General features: G+C 42.3%; 1 protein-coding gene across 2 annotated transcripts in view; it reads right to left on the bottom strand.

The window, feature by feature from the left end:
• WDFY2 (WD repeat and FYVE domain containing 2) overlaps positions 1-25,689 on the bottom strand; it is a 64,436-nt gene that overhangs the window by 29,712 nt on the left and 9,035 nt on the right. The window contains exons 1-2 of one of the 2 annotated variants that reach the window (XM_054054379.1): positions 4,161-4,178; positions 3,726-3,793 (exon numbers count right to left, since the gene is read on the bottom strand). In XM_054054379.1, coding sequence (XP_053910354.1) covers positions 3,726-3,732 — 7 coding nt within the window. In that variant the 5' untranslated portion in view covers positions 3,733-3,793; positions 4,161-4,178. Of the gene's footprint in view, positions 1-3,725; positions 3,794-4,160; positions 4,179-25,689 lie in introns of those variants that run through there. The other variant, XM_009568712.2, reaches the window with a different exon arrangement.

Raw genomic sequence — 25,689 nt, forward strand, 5'->3', positions numbered from 1 at the left:
GGACAGACAATGGTTGGAGGGATGGGTGCTGGAGCGGGCCCTCGACCTGCTGTCCAGGGGCATGCTGGGGATGCTGTGGTGCAGCTGGAAATCCTGTGGAGATGAGTGAAGGCTTGTGAGGTAGTAGGTATAAGGGAGGAAACTTCTCCAAAACACCTTATAGGTAATAAAGGGTCCACTAAGAAGGGTAACATTGTGCCCATTTTTAAAAAGGGTAGAAAAGACAACCCTGAGAGCTACCAACCCGTCAGCCTCACCTCTGTGCCTGGGACGATGATGGAACAGATCCTCCTAGAAGATATGCTAAAGCACGTGGAGGACAGGGAGGTGATCAACAGCAACCAGCATGGCTTCACCAGGAGCAAGTCCTGTACAATCAACTTAGTGGCTTTCTACGATGGGGTAACGACATCAGTGCACACGGGAAAACCAATGGATGTGATCTATCTGGGCTCCTGCAAAGCCTTGGACACATACTCCCACAACATCTTTCTCTCTAATTTGGAGAGATAGAGATTTGACGGGTGGACTGTTCAGTGGTTAAGAAACTGGTTGGAAGGTCATATTCAGAGAGCAATGGACAATGGCTCAAAGTCCAGATGAAGATCTGTGATAAGTGGTGCCCTTCAGGGGTCCGTACTGGGACCAGTGCTGTTTAATATCTTCATCAACGATATAGACAGTGAGATCGAGTGCACCCTCAGCAAGTTGGCACATGACACCAAGCTGAGTGGTGCAGTTGCCACACCAGAAGGACAGGATGTCATCCAGAGGGACCTGGACAGGCTGGAGAAGTGGGTCTGTGTGAACCTCATGAGGTTCAAAAAAGCCAAGTGCAAGGTCCTACACCTGGGTCAGGGCAATCCCCAATTGCAGCACATGATGGGGGATGATGTGATTGAGACCAGCCCTGCAGAGAAGGACTTGGGGGTGCTGGTTGATGAGAAGCTAGACATGAGCCGGCAATGTGCACTTACAGCCCACTGGGCTGCATCAAAAGAAGCGTGGCCAGCAGGTCGAGGGAGGTGATTCTGCCCCTCTATTCCTCTCTTGTGAGACCTCATCTGGAATACTGTGCCCAGTTCCAGAATCCTCAACATAAGAAGGACACGGAGCTGTTGGAACAGGTCCAGATGAGGGCTACAAAGATGACCAAAGGGCTGCAGCACCTCCCACATGAGGACAGCCTGAGAGAGTTGGGGTTTTTCAGCCCAGAGAAGAGAAGACTCCAAGGAGATCTTATAGCAACCTCCCAGTACCTGAAGGGGGCCTACAAGAAAGCTGGGGAGGCACTGTTTACAAAGGCTTGTAGTGATAGGACTAGGGGCAATGGTTATAAACTAGAGAGGGGCAGATTTAGACTACACATAAGGAGGACCTTCTTTGCTATGAGAGTGGTGAGGCACTGGCACAGGTTGCCCAGGGAAGCTGTGGATGCTCCATCCCTGGAGGTGTTCAAGGCCAGGTTGGATTGGGCCTTGGGCAGCTTGATCTGGTGGGACATGTCCCTGCCCATGGCAGAGGGGTTGGAACTGGATGAGCTTTAAGGTCCCTTCCAACCCAAACGATTCTATGATTCTAATGTGGCCAAAAAGTTGTCCAGAATTTTCCAACCACAGAAACATCCATAGGCAGGGCATTAAACTTTGTAGTTGGGGAAATTCCACTTTTAAACAGAAGCTAATGTCCCTACTCAAAAGGATTCTACAATCTTGATCGTTTTTTCCAGGTATTTAATTGGTTTCACTTTCACAATGCAGAGATGGTCTACTTGGGTACAGAGCTTGACCAAAAAACATGGCTGACTCAATTATTAATGCTACCTGATATCAAATCATAAGATGGTGTAGGTCATGCACCACCATAACCAAAGTCACGAGTCATGCTAATGGAGTATCTGTAGGTGGAACCAGCACTCACAGCTTGCTAAGTAGCACAAAGGCACCATTATGCCTACTACATTTTTACAGAGAACCTCTGAGCAGTCATCATTCTCTAAACAACAAAACCCAGTATGAATCTAAAGCAGAGAACCACCAAAAAGGTGATTCATGCAGAAACAGACAAAATGATCATTTCCAGCCAAGTGCAGTCTTGTGCAGAAGTTGACTCAGAGCCCTTCCTACTGTTTCCAAGCTTAAAGTCATGGCTGATAACAATGTAATTGGCATTGCTCCAGGCATTAACTATACCTGATCATTCTTGAAATTGGTGAATAACACAGCATAATTTTAATATCTCATGGCTCAAAAGCTTACCAGCCTTCTAAATGAACTAGTGTCAGGTGTTCAAATTCATGAATGAGCATTAAAACAGTCCCCTTTGAGTGGATATGGATCTACTCTATAATTTCCAGTGAAGCTGTTATTACTGGCAATTAACTAGCCTTGCTAAGACCAGAGGAATACCTAACAACATTTTAAAATGCAAATGTATGCAAAAGCATCACATGTAAAAAGAGAAGTATTATTGTCAAATTGCTAAAATAGCCATTTCATAACAGCTGGGGAAAGCAAAACTCTCAGGACACATCAATGGAACACAGGTCACTGCTAGTGATTGTGACAGAGTTCCACAGGCGGCCACATATTAGCTGGTTTCCAATACCTTTTTGTGTAAAATCTTGAGCAGAAAGTACTGTTGAGGCTTGACATATTCTTATGAGCTAGCCCCTCACCACAGGAAGAAGAGTGATCCTCCTCTCTATCAAATGAATGCTTTCTTAGAGCAAGGAGTCAAACATTATGGCCACTCTATGGTCGCAAGCTGATGTTGCTATAGTAAAACTTATACCTATTAAATATTGTATGTATCATAGAGACAGATGTCTCTTCCAAATTTAGCTATCTGAGATTAAAATAATTCTTAATCCAGACAATAAGAATACCTCAATGGAACTTGATAAACGCCCCCTAATCAGTGGATATAAAGACGGCTTCATAAGCTTTCCAAAGACTGACTAATGCAGCATACCTGAAGCCGACTGAGGAGTATCAGCATACCCCTGATGCTGGTGACCTGTGGAGTTGTACTCCTGTATCCAACCACAAGGGTTATGACTAACAGCCAGGGCTGTGATTTCTTCAACTGTTCAGAAAAATGGACATTGATCTGCAGTTTCTTTCAAAGCACAAATGCTCTCATTGGGAGAGGAGACATACAGCAGATCATACCGGACGGATCCATCAGGGAGACTGGGTTTTCCACACTTAATTGCAGGGATAAAATGATTCTGCTTCTTCACTGGAAGAGCTGCCTTCCCTGTCTAGTATCCCTTCTATCATATTAGCTGCAGCAGGATTTTAAGCTCTTATTAAATAAAATCATTTACTATTGCACACTAATGGACTGTGCACATGCAGTAAGAAGGACCGAATAATTTATAGTGGAGACTCACAAAGCTTTAGGGACTACATTAGTGTCAGAATGCAAGACTACGCATTGAGCTCCCATATTTTTTTTTAATATATTTTTAATTTATGTTTACACTAAATGCTCATCCCTCGCTAGCATATCTGTACCCTTTCACTGCTGTAATCCATGATGTCTCTCAGAAGCATTAGCATGCAACTTGGTAAAGCTTAACAGAAATCAACAGGACCGTGCAAGAACAATATTTAATAAGCTACACAAGCTTGCAAATGGTCATAACATGAAGCTTCATCAAAACCAGAAAAGGCATTTTGCAAACACATAGCAGATAACAAACATCATCTTATACTTACATGGCATTGAATGGTAAATACTGGGCCAGTACTGCCCACTGTCTCTCTTCAGCCAGACACGAACTGTCCTGCAAAAGAAAAAAACACAACACATGTGAGGAAGAATGAAAAAGTAACCATGAATGAAAACAAAATGGTGAGAATGTATGCACCAGACCTTCAAAATTAGATCGTTTTGCCGAGAGGGAAAATAAACCTGCAAACCCCTACAGCAGATTTACACATCAATGTTGGATTAACCTCTGTAAGGTGATGAGAGTAGCTCATTCCTTGGTTCTATGTAGTACCTAGCATCTCAGCTGAATATACCACAACAGTATTTGGAAACTGCTACTGTTTTTTGTTCTTTACTTTTCCCAAGGACTGGAACACCACTGGCCATTCAACACCTCAGATGAGGATTCAGGACACCCTAGGTAGCCCAGGAAAGCACACCTGTATCAGCCCATCCAGTCCTCTGCAGAAGCCTTCCCCTCCTCAGAGTAGGCCTTGATCTATCTGTTGCCTGTTGTTTCGTTGCTCTGCTTCAGGAAAACCTCTAAGAAAAGGAATAACATTCTGAGCTTTTCAGCTTATGTCCATTTGTGACAACAATGAGCTCTTCAGCTTTGGAACCTCTCCCCGGTGCTACCAGATGCCCACTGAACATCAGGCTGAAGAAGCCAAAACGGTTATTAGTCTTTGAAGACAATGATCAAGGTGACAGGCAGTTCTCCTCTGCCCCATCAGTTTGGAGGTGCCATCCTTAAATAGTGGCACCTAGAACCACACAGTGCTCCAGGCCTCTCCACAGACACTACTAAAAGACCTGCTCAATGTATCTCAGGATTACTTTTGCCTTCTCATAATCATATCATACTGGCAGCTACCTATCACTCAGTCCATGTCCTTCATGCACTTGAGATGCTTGTTTCCTGAGCATAAGACCTGGACTGATGTACCATCTAGGTCATTAAATATTTATAATTTCAGTCTTCAGTGTCATTCACTCAGTTTGGTCCAAACTCTGAAGCCTCTTTCCAATTTAAACTTGCTCTTAACTTTAGTTCATCAGCTAATTTAATTTAAGACACCTAGTAGCAGTGTCACCAATTAAAGCAGCAGGCAATCAGTACTGTCACCTGCCTTACTGTTCCTCAAATCCTTATCATCTTGCATTTGAACTAGTAAAAGGTTCATATAATACTGTATTCCATGCATAACTAATTTACACCAAATGTATTAACTTTCTATAGAAAATTTAGTTACCCAATACTGCACCATGTTAGAGTAGTACAATAGATTTTAACCTGTCACGTACTTCTATTTAGTTTTTCCACTAAAGTTAGTATGGAATAGTAAGTACAAGAAGGATCAAAAAATTAATGTTAAGCATAAGCCCTTTCTTTTCCTGTAATAAATCTATAACTTGCACTAGCTATTATTAAGGAAAAAAAAATCAAACAGGAATGGCTCTTTCCAGTTCATGAAACGTGGAAATACTGCTTATGGAGAAGACTACATGGTTATTCCTACTGTTATCTCATTTTCGTGGAAAAGCAGATTTCAGCTCTTTGTAGCCAGGAGAAGTTTAGAGATATCACATCACATTACATCATATCATAGTAAGACATTACATACATAAATCGAGTCTGAACAGAGACACCATACAATATAATAAAGCAATTGAGGAACCAGTCACCTACCCTGAAAACTTCAACTATTTGTTCCTAGATTGCATATATCCAAAACCAGACTTCTGCTCATCCTGCTCTGCATCCAAACTCATTTTCAGCAAACAATTCAGAGACCCACAGATCTGGGCACAACACAAGCTGCACCATTTTAGAAATGTCTCAGGCATACACTTTGATACAGCATGTAGCTCTAAAAACTGGTATTTCACTGGGTCAGCAAGTCCCATGGTTAGAAAGGTCTAACAAATTACTTAAATCATACAAAATTCAGTATAATTACCTCTGAAGTCTAATGGCCTTTTTTACAATGAACATGTCAGCAGCTCTTCAGCACATCTGAAGCAAAACCATCAATACATTTTCAACAGATAACAACACTATCACATCATCTATAGCTATAGGGCCAAATCCTTCTGTCATTTCTCACTGGTACATGCCATGGTATCTTCTTTCTGACAAAGACATTTTATTCATGCAAATCCTAGTTTGTGCCTTTAGGTTGCAGTGTGCTCCATGAAGGTCCGCACAGTGCTGCTGGGCAGCATGCAAGATTACCTGCTCAGTCCCTACTCTGGTTTCAACTTCTTGTAATCTCATCGCTGGAAAACTGGGCATTGCTTGGAGCTGCAGAGTTGAGTCTCTGCAGAGTTGAGTCTCTGCAGCTGACTCAAAGGCAGAGTTCTTGTCTTTTCTCTTTTGTGCCTTGCATAAAATTAAGGGAAAAGACTGGTGTTACATATCATACAGACATATTAGACGTGTCTAATGCTGTCCCAAGACGTTTGCATTTTGTAATACCGTGAACTCTGTTGTAAGAAGATCAAACATCACCATCACCTTGAGAAACAAGTTATTCCTATTCCACTCTATTTCTCCACAGTTCAGTGTGAGTAAAGAAATCTGTTATATCAGTTACCCATATCAGATCCTTCCTGTCCTGTTTGCAAATGCTTTCCTTCCTCACTCCTGCCTTTTTAATCATTTCTCTTCACTGAGATGAACTTTTGTAATGCACTATCACCTTCACGCCCCAGGCATACACCACATGTATAACAAAGCAGAGGTAACCCTTAACACATACAATTTACTGTAATATTTTGTAGGTATTCCTGGGCTTCAGGAAACTTTTAAATTGCATTTTAATGTAATTTTCATTATTATTTATACTTTAAACCATATACTGTGGGAATAGCATCAAAGCATCAAATAAAGTACAAGGTGGGAAATTAGGTTTTTTTTCATATTTGTAATGAGTGCCTGGTACAGGATTTTTTATCTGTCACTTTCTAAAGTTGTATCAGGTTCATCCACGGATCAACACCTGCCTTGTGCATGTTACCGCTCCTTATAAAAAAGCGAGGTAGGTAGCCAGTGCAAATGACATTACGTTAGTTAAAAATGAAGACGACATTCTGTCAGCTGTTCTAATCATGCAACTGATTTAACACAGTTACAGGACAGTTTCAAAATACGAAAAAGAAGACATGGAACTCCTCTGGAACATTCTTTAAAATTATCATCTTGCAATTTAATTGGCAGAAGAAAGGAAAAGGCACTAAGATAATACTGTATACAGGGTTAGTGCAGTCCATGAGGTTTTCTTCATACCTAACAGAGTATTAGCACATATTCTTACCATGAATATACTGAAATCTTCCTTAGTGTTGAAACAAAAAAATTAAAAACTCCACCTATTCCTAAATATCCAATAAAGACAATTAAGAAGCATTCAAAAGCCATGTGTCTCTGGAAACTAAATATCAGCATTGGAAACAGCAAAAGCTTTATTTGCTGTCATTAAATGAACATGACAATAGTTTATTTAAAATCCAAGTACAGCACTGTAAGTCTTACTGTCTTTAACAGAGAGACACTGTCATTAAAGTGGGACAAGGGAAAATATTTCACAAGTGCATTAAAGCTACTACCTTACTATAAACTCTCCAACCTCCCCAGTGCCTTTTGTGGGCAAGAGAAGTGAAGAGATTCTGGATCCCACCAATTAGTGACATGAGTTGCTACTGGCATTTTCTGAAAGAATAAAAGATCTTTCACATTTAGTGAAAGATCATGAACAAACATCATTGTGCTGGAACCCATGACAGGGATCTTAGTTTCTCTGACAAGTTTTGAAAGAAAAGAAATTAAATCAAAAGTCAAAACCAGAAGTGATTTCTGAGCCACTTTGTGCTTCAGGAAAAACAAAGAAATTTAATAGAAGAGTGCTAAAATCTCAAAGCACCAAGAAGAGTTCATCTAACAAGCCCATGTCCTATGCCCCGCCCCTCATCAAAAAAACCCACCCCATTGCAAAATCCCAACAATTCCTCCCTCAAAAAAAAAAAAATCCCAACTCTGAAGACCCAGGGAGAGGTACGACTGTCTTTCAGGCTCAACCACGCTGGTCTCAATGAAGCCTATCCCACAGCTCTGATGGAGGGTTCTGCACAAACCCTATGATTTTGGGGCACGTTACATGTTCTACCTGGTTTTAACTGGTTTTGCTAAATGAACATGCAATTTAAATCAAACTAATCAAGAGTTTACTAACTGGACTCTTCGAAGACTACGAGACAGCGTACAGCTGCAGACATGTTCTAGGTTCCTTCATGTAATAAAAGGGCAAGTTTTGTTTCTGAAATTAAACACAAGAATTCCCAGTTTGGGCGCAGGGGACAATGTGTGGGGAAAAGACTAAAGAGTTTTGAAGAAAAGGCTTTATTTCAAGGCTGTTTTAGAGAGAGGTTCCCTCTTTGCAGCGATTACATACGGGCATTTCTAGAAGATACAATACCTTCACTGTAAATTTGTTCTGTAACTGAAGCATTGGCTTCCTACAAAATAAAAGCCTTTTGAGCAATCTTCATTGCTCTCTTCACTCGCTATGCCTCATGCCCTGCAACAGTCATGGGAGTAGTAAGATCTGGCTTCAAAAGGAAGCTGCGTCAGCTCCCAACAGCCAGCAACTTTGACATAGAATCATAGAATCACAGCCAGCAACTTTGACACACAATCATAGAATCACAACCAGCAACTTTGACATAGAGTCACAGAGTCTCAGAGTCACAGAATAGTTAGGGTTGGAAGGGACCTTAAAGATCACCTAGTTCCAACCCCCCTACCACGGGCAGGGACATCCCACTAGATCAGGCTGCCCAAGGCCCCATCCAACCTGGCCTTGAACACCTCTATGGATGGGGCATCCACACCTTCCCTGGGCAACCTGTGCCAGTGTCTCACCACTCTCATGGTGAAGAAATTCTTCCTTAAAGAAGAATTTGGATACAACATCCTACCGTTGTATTCAAAAACTGCTATTGCCACCAGTCCAGCAACCCTTGGGCACAAAGTTCAGAAGCACCAGAGAAACATGACCACTGCAAGGAAGCCAAAACAAATCACAGGTGTATGCACCTGTGAACAGTAGGTCCTAGATGTGAACAGCACAGGGAGCATGCCAAAAAATGCAGGGATGCAGCTGGATTTGATAGAAATAGCATAGGCACCAACTCTACCAGGGGAAGGAGTCTGATGAGTCCTTGAAGATTCAAGGGCACTACCAACACCTCCCTGAGATATAAAATCCCACTGCTTCAAATTTATCCATGCCCAGGCTAGCAGAGAACATTTTAGCTAAGGTTCACCACTACAGCAACATCCATAGTAATAATCTACACAGCAGATGTCAGACAGGGGTTGATACATGTCCAGATCTTGCACTTCTACTTGTGCTGCAAAATAACACTAGGTGCAGAATTTACTATGCACACACCCATCTGATGCTGAACAGGGACCTCACGAGTAGCTCTATTGCCTGGTGCAAAAAGTCAGGTAGGGGTAAACACACAAAGGGGTTCACTCATGGACTTTTTTAATCATCAGCCTGTAGCATTGAATCTGATTTTTCCTACCTTTGGTGATTCTCCTTATTAAATCTAAACAGGCTTATTTGTTCTTCTTCATAATCTTCCCCTGACACTGAATTTTGCCTCATCCATTCTCAAGAGTGACTAGTATAGTTTCTTGCCATGGACCCCAGGAAGACCCTGGCTCCTACAAAAATTTAAAATGCATGTTACTTGTTTTGATCACAAATAATCTCATTTTGAGCCAATATATGCAGCAAAGACAGGGAAATGAGCTACTGAAGAGTTGTACAAACTAAGCTCAGAAGTTAATGATCTTACAGAGCACTTTGCTAGTTTCTTTCTGATTAGGAAGAACACAGCAGGAAGTCTTGGAAAGAAGCTCAATGGATAGGTACACAAGGGAAGAAAATGCAGACTTAAAGTACTGTACATTTACCACCTATCTTCAGAAAAAACATTGCACAAAACAGTACACCAAGCAAGCACGCAGACTGACTGAAAGGCTGGAATTTTTCACACACAGAGACATCACTATTTAACACAGTTTCAGTTTACACAGAGGTTTTTGGGGGTATTTTGTGGGAAGCGACTCGAAAACAAAGATTCATATGAGGTCACCTCAGGAGAAATGGATTTTTATGACTCAAAAAACCCCTATAGCAATGTGACAGTTTTTCTACTCAGCTGTGAATCAGTTTCCACCCATTTTTCAGCTTTTTGGAGAACAAGCACTGCAGTTCAGCGATTTTTCCAGTTACCTGAGCACATATGCCTGGAAGTACATGCTCTGCTGTTCAGGCACTGGACCAAAATCAGATTCTGACCAGTTCCCACTGCAGATACTTTAGGCAAGTAAAGACAGACCAAAAAAGTGAATCACAAGTCAAAACCACAGAGAAATATTTTTACTTTGAGGTTACTAGGACAAGGTTCAGAGCTGCCTCAGTTCGTCAGCAGCTCCACAAAAGCGTTGCTCATCATGTATCATATGAAGCAGTGCAGTGATTACACCACAGTCCAGCACAAATACTGTAGGGAAGCTAATTTTATCTCCAAATGCAGGTAAATGCAGGGCTGGAGCTCTCAGTGAGCATCAACCTACAGCTCAGGCAATTACTAAACAACAAGTATTATATTACATTAGGATCTTTTTTAAGCAAAGTTTCAAAATTAGCTCCCTCATTGAGACCTGTGCACCAGTTTTGCTTATAGATCTTTGGTGCAATAGAATTATATTAATTCTTCACTCTTATCCACAGACCACCTCCACCTGCACCCACCAAATGAACTCATTCCAGAACAGATGTAGTTTCAGTGCTCCTTATGCTAATCGATTCCAGTTTGCATTTGGGAAGCATAAGCACACAACCTTTTGAAGGTAATCGCATTGGATGATTTAATTATTGCAATCCAATTACTTTCACCTCTTTACCACATTCAAACGTTTCAGTAATGGAAGTTATTAGAAAGATCCTCGTTAGATTAAAATATAGGCCTATTGCTATGCAATAAGTGATACAGTGGAACCATGCTAAAAATATCTAGTGGATCAATGATTTGCAAGAAAGCAACCCTCCAGCTCCCTTCTAAACTGTACACATAGCAAAGGCAAAGAACAAAATCCTACCACAGCAGCAGCAAAAGCAGCAAGCCCATCAGCTCTAGTGCAACCAAAAAAGGGATGCAGAAAGCAGGATAAAGCCCTGTTCAAGCTGCCTGGTAGGTACATCTGTCCAGAAGAACACAACATATTTTGTTTTCCAAAGTTGCTATGGGCTATCAATTACAACAGTGATCATTTTTAAGTTATGCATACTTCACTGCACAAAAATGAATTAATTACTCAACATATGGAAAAAGTAAATTTATGCTTTTGCATTTATGATGCGAGAGCTGGAGATACCCATTTTCAATGGTATACTTATCACGTTCAATCAGAAAGCATCTAACATTTAATTCATGCAATATAGAGTTATAGGGGGAAACCTCTGTTTCTTAGATTTTGAGAAGAGCATCAATGATATCCTGATACAAATGAACACTTTTCCAAGCAAGCAGCTGTTAAGTTGTAACATCCACACAGTTCCCATGAAGTTGTTACCTCTCAATTTACACATTTATTTCTGTTTCGACATGATGTTTCACTTTAACCCTAAAAAACATGCAGTATAGGTAAATTCCTTAGCCAAGAAATAGGACAACCAGTTGGTCACATGCAGCTGTAGATGATTCTGAAGGCTTATTGAAACACCCTCTCTTAGAACAGACAGGCTTTTGTATTGTGAATATTGATGAACAACTATGGCACTGTTTTCCCAGAGACAGCAAACACATCACTTGGAATACATTTGCATGCTTTGCGTCATACTGAAACGCCTCTAGAAATGCTCTCCATGAGCAAGGACTTTCTGCAGAGGAATCCCATTTCCAGTTCCTCCAGTTTACGATGGAACCTGATTCATGGGTGACAAAATGTTTCCTCAGCTTTTCTGCTCATTGCTCGTTTCCTATCAGGGTAGACTGACTCAGAGATATTTTCACTGTTCTCACCTGCTTTGCTGTGCTAGAGGAGGCAAGAAGCCACTCTGTTGCTCTGACACAGCAGTATAACTTTGGCTGAAGAGTCACGGTGGTCTCCAGGAAGGAAACCAGCAAGCCCATCAGCTGTAGTGCAAACAAAAAAGGGATGGAGAAAGCATAGAGCAATGCAAAACAAACATTCCTACAAAGTTTGCTCTTAAGCTGCAAAGCACTGCAGCCTTAAAGCAGGTGTTCTCAGATTTCTTCTTATCAGACATACTGAGGAGAGCCTTGTGAGATGCCAGCAAAGCCCAGATCTCTTGATTCTCTAATTTAGAGATGATCTGGCATTTCAAGGGCATGCAAGACAGTGACAGTTTTTTACCTCTACATTCCCCTTGGGAATGCGTGGGGAGATAGAAATCAACACAAGTTAATAGGAACTGTCTTCAAAACTATATTGGAAGACTGACTAGCACAAACTTTAGGGTTTAAAAAAAACAACCCAAACATCTCAAACACACAGTGTCTCTTCACATCCAGCTACTTCTTTTATATAGCCTCATTAGAGCTTTTTCATTCTTCAGCATTCAACTTGATACTCTGCTAATTTCACTCTATCACCTTTAAGTTAGTTAACGGATAATTTAAATTAATATCCTCTTGCTCTTGCGCTACATGACTGGAAGAGTTTCTGTTATCACTACCTTCCCCCTGGTTAGTTGCTGTGTATACTCCTATAATTTCTTACATGCTTCCTCTTTAAGCAAATCAATCTTTCCAATCTCTTGGGAATGCTGTTCTTGTGTCTTATTCTCCTCACTTGTCTTCCAGTCCTTATAATGAGGCAATATTGTGTCTGAACTGACATCTCCTGTACTAAACACAGTAATCTGGACACAGACAAACCTGCTGAATTATAAGAGCATTATCACTCTTTTCTTTATTGATTTTCTTCCCATTCGTACCCTAACAGCATTTCCTTATTTGGCAGAAGATGTACATTTTTTTCATTCACACTGGCATGATTCATAAACCAACAAAATATGGATGGAGAAAAATATATATTCATCAAAATTAGATTCTCTCTGTGATTTACTGCCATCCATGTACTATGTTGTCCTGCAGTTCTTCACTGCTTTCCAGACCCAATCAGCTTATCTGCTAATTTGGGGCAGACAACTGGCCCACACTGTACTGATTAGGGGAGGGACAGAGAGTTCGCCAGCTACAGCTCCTAGAGACAATCCCAGAACCACATGTTCCTGGCAAAGAGAAATGGAAAGAAAATTATAAAGGAGACTAACAGGAAAGGCAATCACACGCAAGGGAAAACCTTAACGGTATCCATCACACTTTATAGAATAGAATAGTTTGGATTGGAAGGCATCTTTGCAGGTCATCTAGTCCAACCCCCATGCAATAAGCAGTTATTCAGAACCACAGAATTGTTTAGGTTGGAAAAGACCTTTAGGATCATCAAGTCGAAACATAAACCTAACACTGCCAAGTCCACCACTAAACCAGAGAGTCATAGAATCATAAAATGGTTTGGGTTGGAAAGGACCTCTGGACATTTATTGCTTCCATTGCCAAGGGAAATCTTATCTTGGAAGAAACAGAATTGAGGTCTTCAGATGAAATCAGCTCTAAAAATCTGATTCTTTGTTTTGCAGCTCCTTACATTTAAATCTTATTCAAAGCTAACCTAAAGATAACATCCTCAAATTAAAAAGTAGTAAGTTGCTATTAGGTCGTACTATTAGGCATAATGATCACAATAAAAGGGTTAACGTTTTTATATCCACAGGAATCGGGGACTCAAGGCAGAGTACTTTCAAAGCAAGGACTTTACACCATCATTGCTGATTTAACTACATAGCAACTGTACATGTTCACTGGAAAAGGCTGGGCAGCTTTCCCCATCCTGAATAAAGACAGGACGCCTTATCAGAGACCTTCCTTTTGGTAACATCCCACACCAGTCTGCCCAAATTCAGACAGGTAAGGATTCTAAACTCACATAAAAGAAAACTGACAGATATGGAGATTACAACAGATACAAACCATTGTATAATATGTACCACAGAGCTGGCCTACAATAGCAGCACAGTCCATATGAAGAGCACATCATCCACTGTGCCACACCATTAGAGACAGGGTATGCTGTATGTAAGCGCTGTACCATCCCATCTCCATCACAGTCAGGATAGTGCCGAGCATTTTACACTATCAGCAAATCATGCAATTCTTGTTAAAGTAAAGTAAAGATGTGGAGAGTAAAGATGTCGAGAGACTTGAGGTATTCCACTATCAACAAGATGATGATTTATATGGTTTCTTTTTAGGAAACAGTAATTTGGTGTTAACCAAGACAACTACACATCACCGATCTCTGACTTAAGTAATATTTTCACAGTGGCCTGAGTTACAAGCAGAGGAGTTGCATGCACATGAACAAAGCTTGTTCCACACCACTTCATTTAGAGATGTTGCCTTCCAGGAGAAGACTAATAGCTAGCACAAGTATCGACAGTGCACAGAAAAGTGTCTGAAGCGATGTCTTTATTGGAGGGCTGTTGAAAGCAGAGGGTGACAACAGAGTGAAGCAGACTAGATCTATCACTGACCTTGGCAAAGGACAACAGATTTTAAATGGTAATACAAGGTAAAAGACGCCTAGAGACTGTCAGGTGAGTAATCCTTGTGCTATTAGTTAAAGCACAAAATCAGCTCACAGCATCTGTCAAACAAAAAGATGAGCTGAGATGGGGTAAAGCAGTAAATAAGGGGAGAGTCCTTCATGACTCTTTTGCTCTGCATGCTCAGCACTGCTTCAAAAATTAAATCAAGTTTGTAATTCTGGATTGGCTACTCACAGATCAGACAGGATTCTTTCTTAGGTGGATGACAGTAAGGGGAGGAACAGCTTTCTGTCCAGACAGATAAGCTACTATGAAAAAAAGCTGAGACGATGTAACCAGTCACCTCAAGCCATGAGATACACTTCCCACAAAATAAAACACATTCTTTTGGTTTCAAAAATCCATGCGTGTTCTGCTGTGTCAAGCAGTGCCTCCTTCCTATCTCCTGTTCTGGTATTTGAGACATGCTGAAAACATCCAGGTGGAATGACCTGACAGTCTGGTTTCTTTCACATTTCACGTCTACTAGAAGTGAATTGTGTCTTCATATCAAACACACACAGTGAGCTTTGGAGGGATATACACAACTCACGAGCAGTTATCAAGAAATGTAAAATTTATCAATCTGCAGCAGAGTAAGTGAATAACTGAATTCAGAGATTTCCCAATTACTGTGTGTCTGGAAGGAGGAGGTGCACATGGAAGGCAGTATTTTAATAATTTACGCAGTGGCAGATAACATTTCTTATAATCAATTTTTATTCTAGTTGGGGGTAGGAGGGAGTTTACCATTCAGAGATTAGACAGAGCTGTCCTGTAAGCAGGATCTGGACCCTAAAACAAACCAGCTGAATAGCTTGCTCTAAATACTACCAATAAACTGTAACAGCAAGTTAACAAGATAGACCCAGAACAGTTATAGGACTTTGAACACTACAGTGAATAAACGGGTTGTTTTGGAAATACACAAATTTTCATCATCTGTGCTGTACAGTATAAATAAACGCAAACTAACAAAGGCCCTTAGAATTGCAACAACTAGATCATTTCACAAATGCATCTTTCCCCCCGGCGTTGTACCTTTAATGTACTCGCTTCACTCACAGAAGTCCATAAGTCTGAAAGGTCAAGCTTTGTCTTTGCTTTTCCCACTTGTTTTTTTTTTTTTTTTTTCCCCTCTGGCCAGAGCACTTAATAGTTCTGTCTGATCAAATTTTTAGAAGGAGACTATTTCTGTAGAAAGAGACAAAAGCTCATGGTATGGCAGGCATATGCTAATCAGAAGCCACCGAATGCTGAGGATCTATGTCCTAGCTTTCCCTGTGGTCAACAAGTAACCTCTACCTAAGGCATAGGAAACAAAGAAGACAGTCCAGTAGTCTTCTTCCAAATCATGCACTTAAAAGCCTAGAGACATTTTTCTGTACTCCCATCAGTTCTTCCTGTTGTCCCACACTGTCTGCTTCTCTGGCACCCTTCATTTTTATGCATCTCTCAACCACGCTATTTCTCTCCTCAGTTTTGCCTCCAGCACTCTGGTTCAGCAAGTGATGATAGTGATTTACAAGTCCTGCTAGACATGGCCTTTTAAAAATACTCATGCTATTGGCAAAATCATAAGCTTCAGGGTGTGTGGGTGTGTGTGTGGGTGTGTGTGAAAGGTGCAGATACTCGCTCCACATCCCAGTCCTCCTCTTTTCAGAAACACCCATTAATCAGACGGCCAAGGTCACCTCTCCTTGGCAGTAGCAAGACTTCAGCATTTGTGCGCCCCCAAGTAACTACAAAGTCCACATACCTGCTCAAGCAGTTGTTGTCCCCTTACTCACCAAGCCAATCATGGTTTTGAAGCACTGAAGTAAAGGAATATATTGCCATTCCCTCCACCTCACTGCACAGGAAAGAAAATGTTCCCATTTGATTTCCATTTCTGCACTGCTTGTAGCATCCCAGCCCACCCACCATTGCCTGACAGGCATCACACATTCACTGTCTCTCAATTTCTCGAAATAATTCAATGCATTTTAATAATATTTAGCAGGTTAAATTAACTATTAATAAACTAGGAATCACTACAGGTTGCTGGTGGGAAAGGAGCTGCTGGAACATAGGATACAGTGGGTACTTCAGGTTTTCAGAAGGCAACATCTGGCAGATAAAATCATCTAAACACACCAAATATCCTTCACATCACAGATGCACATGGTGTTTTTTACCAGATTTCTGGTGTCAGTTTCTCCCAAACCAAGCTGTCCCATTTTAATTTCATATTAGCCAGCTGCTGGATACTGGTATTTCACAGCATTCAGCATTAGCAAGGATGTGCGGATGCTCCAAAGAAGGAGGCAGTGACCCTTTTTTTAAAATTTCAAACGAGGGGCTACTAAAAGAATGAATAAACAGGAAGGTGAGGAAATGACAGTGTGAGTTGAGAGGAGTTATTAGAGATGAACATGAACGGGAAGAATAAGCAGTAGGGGAGAGGTTATACAGTGCAGATGATAAAAGGTGAGCAGCAAGAATGGCAGTGAGCAGCTGGCTTGGCAACACTTGGACAAGGAAACTGAAACAGCACAGTATTTTAGTAATAACACAGCTATCCAGATGGAAGAAATGGTCTGAAGACAAACCCTTCAAAAACCCCAAGACACTCTTCCCAGTCACTACCAAGAAGTCTTTGTGCATGGGGTCACCAGAAGGATGGGAGAAGTCCATATTCATAATTTAAATTTACAGTGAAGAAATTCTTCCTAATGCCTAGTCTAAATTTACCCCTCTCCAGTTTGTACCCATTCCCCCTGGTCCTAATCCCACAAGCCTTTATGAATAGCCCCTCTCCAGCTTTCCTGTAGGCCCCTTTCAGGTACTGGAACGTCGCTATAAGATCTCCTCTGAGCCTTCTCTTCTCCAGGCTGAACAAGCCCAACTCTCTCAGCCTGTCCTCATAGGGAAGGTGCTCCAGCCCTCCGATCATCTTTGTAACCCTCATCTGGACCTGTTCCAATAGCTCCATATCCTTCTTGCACTGAGGATTCCAGACCTGGACATAGTATTCCAAATGAGGTCTCACAAGAGAGAAATAGAGGGGCAGAATCACCTCCCTCGCCCTGCTGGCCACGCTTCTTTTGATGCAGCCCAGGACACAGCTGGCCTTCTGGGCTGCGAGCACACATTGCTGGCTCATGTCAAGCTTCTTATCAACCAGCATCCCCAAGTCCTTCTCTGCAGTGCTGCTCTCAATCACGTCATTCCCCATCGTATACTGAAAATGGGGATTGCCCTGACCCAGGTGCAGGACCTTACACTTGGCCTTGTTGAACCTCATGAGGTTCTCACAGGCCCACTTCTCCAGCCTGTCCAGGTCCTTCTGGATGACATCTTGTCCTTCTGGTGTGGCAACTGCACCACTCACCTTGGTGTCATCTGCAAACTTGCTGAGAGTGCACTCAATCTCGCTGTCAATATAATTGATAAAGATATTGACCAGCACCGGTCCCAGTACAGACCCCTGAGGGACACCGCTCATCACAAGTCTCCATCTGGACTTTGAGCCATTGACCACTACTCTTTGAATACAACCATCCAACCAGCTTCTTAACCACCATACTGTCCACCTATCAAATCCATATCTCTCCAGTTTAGACAGAAGGATGTTGTGGGGGACTGTGTCAAAGGCTTTACAGAAGTCTGGATAGATCACATCCATTGGTTTTCCCGTATGCACTGATGTGGTTACCCCATCATAGAAAGCCACTAAGTTGGTCAGACAGGATTTGCCCCTGGTGAAGCCACGCTGACTGCCATTAATCACCTCCCTGTCCTCTATGTGCCTATCTTCTAGGAGGATCTGTTCCATGATCTTCCCAGGCACAGAGGTGAGGCTGACAGGTCAGTAGGATTTCCACAAGATTTTATGCAATAGAGGTTGAGTAGAATTTCTGTTTGCGTCCAGAGAGAGAAAGTGAAATCTTGTGATACAGAAGATTTTGTAAAAATGTGTTATAAAGACTGTTGTAAAACCCTTACATCCGAGGTTAGTCATGGTACATATGACTGGTACATACGAAAAGGGGTTGGATGGCTCAAAGAGCTGCAGTAAATGGAACTAAATCCAGCTGGTGGCTGGTCACAAGTGGTGTTCTCCAGGGCTCAGTGTTTGGGTCAGTCTTGCTTAATATGTTTATCAACTATCAGGACAAGGGGATCAGTAACTTTGCAGATGACACCAAGCTGGGCCAGAGTGTTGATCTGCTTGAGGGAAAGAAGGCGCTGCAGAGGGACCTGGACAGGCTGGATCGATGGGCTGAGGCCAACTGTATGGGGTTCAACAAGGCTCAGTGTCAGGTCCTGCATTTGTGTTACAACAACCCCATGCAATGCTACAGGCCTGGGGAAGCATAGCTGAAAAGCTGTCTGGCAGAAAAGGACCTGGCAGTCAGCTGGATGAGTATGAGCCAGCAGTGTCCTGAGGTGGCCAAGAAGGCCAACAGCATCCTGGCTTGTATCAGAAGTGGTATGGCCAGCAGGACGAGGAAAGTGATCAGCCCCCTGTATTCAGCACTGGAGAGGCCACACCTCAAATATTGTGTTCAGTTTTGGGGCCCTGCCTACAAAAAAGACATTGAAGCATTGGAGGGTGTGCAAAGGAGGGCAATGAAGGTGGTGAAGGATCTGAAGCACCAGTCTTATGAGGAGCGGATGAGCAAAGTGGGATTGTTTAGCCTGGAAAAAAGGCTTGTGGAGACAAATTATCTTGAAGGCTGTTAAGTAACATCAGGATATGTACTCACACAGATTACAGGTCCAACACTTGGGCCTCCAGTGGTGCTCCAAGCAAACATAGGAGTCTGACTGGAGGACTTGATCACAGAAGCTATGAGTGCCACCTCAGTGCTCCAGCTGGGTTCCAGCCCTGTCTGCAGTTCCATAGGTCACTAGCCGATGTTGCACGCAGGAATTTGGCAGTGTGTGCACTTATATTCAGTGTCATAACCCTATGAGTCCTGCCCTTCCCTGGACATCCGGTTGAAGCTGGTCTTAAGAATCTCAAATTATTTTTGGTATCTCACCCAGGCTTTTTAAACTCACCGTTACAGATCTCAAATCAGCAGAAACATTTACAGGCAGACCAGTTTTAAGGGCTCTGTCTAGCTTGGGGTTTTGTTGTGTTTCTTTTTTAATTATTTCTACTTAAAATCACAGAACCAATTTCCCATAGACAATCTGCCTCCCCCTCAGCAGACACAGCCACATGATCTGGGTTCCCTGGAGATGTGAAACACCTAGATTAATACATGACGCAGGTCTGGGACAAGTGTCTGGCTGCGAGGCCATCTGGCATAGAAACCAGCAGCGGCATCCAGGCTGTGTACTGGGAAGAGTCCCCAGTCCAAGCTGACTCCCAAACCCTGTCTGGGGATTGTTCGATGGGGTGCAAATCGGTTCATGGAAAGCACAGTGCCTGGTACCCACACCCATATGGTACAGTGCAGCCAGATCCCCATGCCTGAACACATACCATCACGCTGTTTAATTTATTAGAAGCACAATCATTATACCAACTGGCCCTGGGTTCAGTTGCCTATTCCTCCCAGCTAGTTCATGCAGTCACTGAAAAAAGAGAACAATGTTGATCCCACTGAAGTCTGCCCTACATATACCACACTGTGCAATACTTGGCTTGTTTAGAAGAATTGTAAAGTAAGAACAATGAGCGGTTTGCCATCTCTGCTCACAAGAGCCCTCCTTTCTTGTTACCTGGTACATAATATATCAAGGTTGTCCATATTTTCCCACCTTTCCTCCTTTGTTTTTATTAGCTTGAGGTCAGTTTAAAGGCATTGGCCAACAACTGAATAAACAGCAGTTTCTGGCTTAAATAGAGTCATCACACACAGCCATAAGGAGAAATCAAACTAAAACCAAGATGATGACAGAACCCCCTTGCAGCAGGGCTGAGAGCATGTCTCTGCAGCAGCCCGGGACACTCAATAGCACTCCTTACCTGACACTGCTTCGCAGGTCAGATGGCCACAGGACCTTAAGCACCGCAGCAAGCTCTCCAAAATTGCACATGCTTTTGGTTTTTGGCTACAAATAAACCTAGCAACAGCAGAAATCAGAACGTGAACCCAAAGGTTCAGTAAGTGTTTGTATGAAACTGAGCTGATGTTGCTGCTGGAGTCTGAAAGAATCGTTCACTAGTTGATATTTTGAAAGCAAGATGATGTATTCATCTATTCCCACTCCTTTACTAGCAGTTGCAGAAGTTCCCAAGATGAGATTTGCTTACGAAGTCTGATTCACTTCCTGAAGGGAAGAGACTCTGCTCTTCTTTGGAAATGGATTAGTGTCTACACATTGCATAACCAACCCCTGCTATGTCACTTGCTGTGCCAAGCACTGTGGTCTACCACCCATCGCAGCTGATGCTCTTAGATCAGCTGCTTTCCCCTGCCTGAACCAATCCAGTGTCCACTCTTAGCTGACAATGGCAGCCAATGCAGACACAAAAACTCCTATTACATGAGGTAATATCTGGCAGGCTTTCATTCATCAGGCAGTGCTAAAAGCCTCAGCTACTACGGCAACACACACACAAGCCCAGGCAAGGCTCTGGTAGACCCGATAGGCAGTTTGGAGCTTAATTATAGTTATTCTGACTGAATGGGACATAAAACAGAGCTCAGTGGAACAGAACAAAATGCATTACTTCACTGCAGCAAAAAGCACCCTAGGCCTAGGATACAAAAAACTGAAGGTGTTGACTTTGGCTTCACAGATATATCTTCTCACCCTCCTCCCTCAGCGCAATTAACATTGAGACAGCTTTTGATCAGCCCTTGACAACAGCTTAATGCTGGCAGAGCTGCTGAAACAGCCCATGAAGCAAAGGCATGATTCGTTAAGTCCAGCCAAGAGATCGTCTACAGGATCTCCCCTGCCACCAGAATGCTGCAGCTGCCTTTAGTCAACCCCGCATGCAGTAGAAGCTAGGCTGGATCACAGGCTATGTCCTTACCATCAAAACAGAAAACGCCTCCTCAGAAATTTTCATTTCTATCTCAAGCACATGGTGCTGCAAAACATGAGGCCTTCGTAATGCAAATTTGAACCACTTGTTGAATGACTCCATAGACCACATTTGCCCCAGCAAAACACAGAGCTGAAAGTGGGGGGACAGAATTTCTCTCTACCAAACATGAAAACAGGGATGGAACAAGGGAATAAAAAGATACAACTTAATACATATTTTCCTCTTGATCCTTAGTGTTTAAGTAAGGATAATTCAGCATACCAACAAAACTACTGCAACGTAGATAGAAAGAAAAGGTAATGTATCATTTTCAGGTTCGAGGAACAGATTCTTAAAGTTTCCAACATACATAAAGGAGGTAAAATACTTAATGAGGACCTGTCTCTCAAAACAGATTACATTACATGTTATTCTGAGATAAGGGGCAACTGTATTAAATTAAAAGGCAATCCGTTCTGAATCTTCGTGGAGTAAACTGGCCTAGAAACATGCATGTAGGCAAATACTGTACAGACTATTGAGTTCAACACCCCACCTTGCAGTGTCAGATGATGTGCAAGAAAAGAAACCTCAGTGTAGACATTCTCAAAGCATCTAAAGGAGAGAAAACATATATAAGATTTGCTCTACTGCTTCAAAAAGGCTAAACAGCAACCAGAAGGAAAGCAGCAGACTAATTTTCAGCACACCCTGTTTCATCTCATCTTGCATCACAATAAATTTACTGGATTTCCCCTTCCAATCACTGCCTATATGTTTTTTATTTCAAGCCACAGATAAGCTAAATAGTGTGAAAGTCAGAGACTGTTGGTACCTATATGTCTAAATCTTGAAGCCACTGTATCATGAAGGTATATACCATTGCTTTGAACCAACACCATAACCCTCTCTCATCTACCACACTCTAGCATGCATTAGCTAAAGGTAATTATGTTTTCGCTGTATCTTATTACATTTTAAGCTAAAGTAAAAGCTTTGGCAGCAATTAATGATTAGACCTTACCAGAGCTTTTGAAAAGAAAGCTATTTACTTTAAGACCCTAAAGCACTTCAGAAAGCAGATGCACCACTTGGTTAAGAATTTGATGCTAAAGGTAAATTTAAGAAATCTGCACTCACTACTGGAGGTGCAAAAATCTCATTATCGCTCATGTTCTAAACAAAGGCAAGGATCTTCTCTCCATATTGTTTCAAGACAGGATACTGTATTTGCTCTATCACCTGAATCCAGATAATTCTAATCCAGATAATTCAACTGGTGGCAGAATAGGTTATTCACATTAGGACAGCCTTTGTTCAGATCTCTCCCTGTGGGACTCAACTCCTAAGGAAACTGCTATTACAGACTTGTAAAGGTCAAGAGCATTGCCTTCTGGGGCTGATCGATCACTATCATCATTTCAAAAACCTGCTAAGAACACTGATCTTTTACCTTGCAGCAAGAGGGAACAGTACAGGATTTGGAGAGTAAAAGACAACTCTAGATCAAACTTCTCTGTAAACTTGGCAGCAGAACAGCAGTGCTCTTCTACCCAGAACTGTGTTTTGGCACCGCCTTTGATTCAGTGCTGGAAACTCTACGATTCCCTGAAAAACTCTATTTAAGTGGTGAATACACATGGTATGACAAGCAAAGCCCATATGTTCAAAGTCTGGCCAAGGTTAGTTACACAATGCTATTTCCTGCAGCCTGACTAAGAGAAAAAAAATAAAAAATTAAACCACTGGTTTTTTTTAGCCCAACCTCCAAAACTGTTCTCCCTCTTACGAGGATTAAGGCTGTATTTTGTCTATCTAAATTTCAGCAGAGCCTAAATTGCAAAATTTATTACCTGCTTTCTGACAGCCAAATATCCATTTTGACTGCTATTTATGCACAGTTCCAAGCCATCAGGCACACAGACTGTGACATATGAAGAACCCTGAGAGTTGCATATGGTTTCATGATTGTGTAAAGCTCCCTCCCTGGAGAGCTGCCTAGCAAATTTGCCCTCTCCTGCTTCTCCTTTCATGAAATTGCGTTTTTCCTTCTCCAAGCTTGCTTCAGCCACTTGCCCAACCTGCTTGCTCAGGTTCTTGCCATTCCTGTGCAGACACCCGTTTAATAGCTTTCCCATTTACTGCATTTCATACTTCACCTCACAAAAGTATAAAGAAGGAAGTTTTATTTTCTCTTCCCTAAAATGACCTATGCAGGACAGGGCTCTGCTGAAAAGGATACATCCTGCTGCATGTGACTATGCTCAATACCCCATGGCCACCACTCACACCCCCTCCCACAGAGCCCCAGCTTGACGCATCCTGCAGCACCGTGGTTGCATCCATCACTTCCACACATCATATGTAGAAGGGAAACAATTGTAATTTTTCTTGCTCTTGTCTTTGCAACGGACCATGTAGGGGCTACTGCAATTCTCAGCAAATCCCTGGGAAAATACATGCAGATACTGGCACAGTTTTATGTAAAACCACTCATATTTGACAGTAGCGTGATGGAAGCATTCTGGGCAAGGCAATTAAACATAGTTTCTGGGGTGCTTTTGTGCGAATGGCCTTCCAACATCCAAGAGGTTATGGGGCAGAAAACACAGTGATGTACAGAAGATACTTGTACAAAGGACAGTACTCTCCTTAGGGCATTGCACATTGTTGGATATCAATGGTGGTGTGCATTGGGTATTAGAGCTCCCAAGCCTAGAAATAGCATGTCTTCATTATGCCCTTCCAATTTTCCTTCCCATTTCCTCTCTGAACCTCCAAGTATATCCTGACTTCTCTTAAGACTGCTATAAACAACATTTTACAAAACTCGTGCGACTTTCCAGCAGTTCTCTTGCATGTATTATGACATAGCTGAAAGATGTTGCTGGGAAACCTGTGCACAGATCCCCGTCTGCAGATACCACGCAGAAACCACTGCAGCTGGACAGAATGAAAGGAAAAACAGTCTGCTTAAATAGCCCCAAACCTATAAGGTAGGTCAAAAAAGCTACTGATATATTTCTGTTGTGATAAAACTTCAGATGCTATTTGAATGACCCTTGATGAAAGGCCAGTAGCCTTCAAAACTGTTGGAATTCCTTTATTTTAAGGTATTGCAGCAGTACTGCCACTTCCAGCCATCTCTGGCTTTAGTAAGTTTTCTGCAACAGTACATTCTTAGTTATATGCGAGCTCTGTATTGCACATACTCCATAAGCAGCATTTGTTTTTTCTTCCAGAGGCCCCAGGGCACACACAGTCATGGCATTGTGCAGTCTCCTCTCATCAAGGAACATTGTTCAGCTGCAGAACAGGAGAGTGTGCAGGGGAAGGTCACCAAGCCTGACAGATACATGACATGCTGATGAGAGAACCAGTCTCTGTGCAAGCAGACGCCAGTGAAATTAAGATGGGGTCAGAGAAGACAAGAAGTAAACTGAGAACGGGTTAATATGGGAGGTGGATGCACCATTCTGAAACTTGGTGCTACTCAAGAGCATTGTTCAGCAGCTGTTGGAAAATAAGGCTACTGTAAGGCAAACGGAATGTGCATTAAGTAGCTCCTCTTATTCCAAATAAAGATTGGAATATACAATACACGCATCTATACCTTTTACATAAAGGATAATCTCTGGATCGGAGGGGGAAGTAAATCCACCTCATGTTTGACTCTAAATGCTCAAGCACCTAATGTTCCACTCTTCTTATGCCTAACTGCACTGCTGAAACTGGGCCTGTATGAGTTGTGGTCCAATCGGAGAAGTAGAGAATCACTTGGTTGGAAAAGACCTTTGAGATCATCGAGTCCAACCATACCTGTTCACTACTAAATCATATCTCTAAGCACTTCTTGTACCCACCTTTTAAATATCTCCAGGGATGGTGACTCAACCACTTCCCTGGGCAGCCTGTGCCAGCGCCCAATAACACTTCTGGTGAAGAAATTTTTCCTCCTGTCTAATCTGAACCTCCCCTGGTGCAACTTGAGGCCATTCTCTCTCATCCTATTGCCGGCCACTTGGGAGAAGACACCAACACCCACTTTGCTATATTTCATGTAGTTGTAGAGAGCAATAAGGTCTCTCAGCCACTCCTCATAAGACTTGTTCTCCAGCCCCTTCACCAGCTTCACTGCCCTTCTCTGGACACACTCCAGGACCTCAATGTCTTTCTTATAGTGAGGGGCCCAAAACAGAACACAATATTTGAGGTGTGGCCTCACCAATGCCGAGTACA

The sequence above is a fragment of the Cuculus canorus genome, chromosome 1 (genome assembly GCF_017976375.1).
Source record: "Cuculus canorus isolate bCucCan1 chromosome 1, bCucCan1.pri, whole genome shotgun sequence".
NCBI classification, from domain to species: domain Eukaryota; kingdom Metazoa; phylum Chordata; class Aves; order Cuculiformes; family Cuculidae; genus Cuculus; species Cuculus canorus.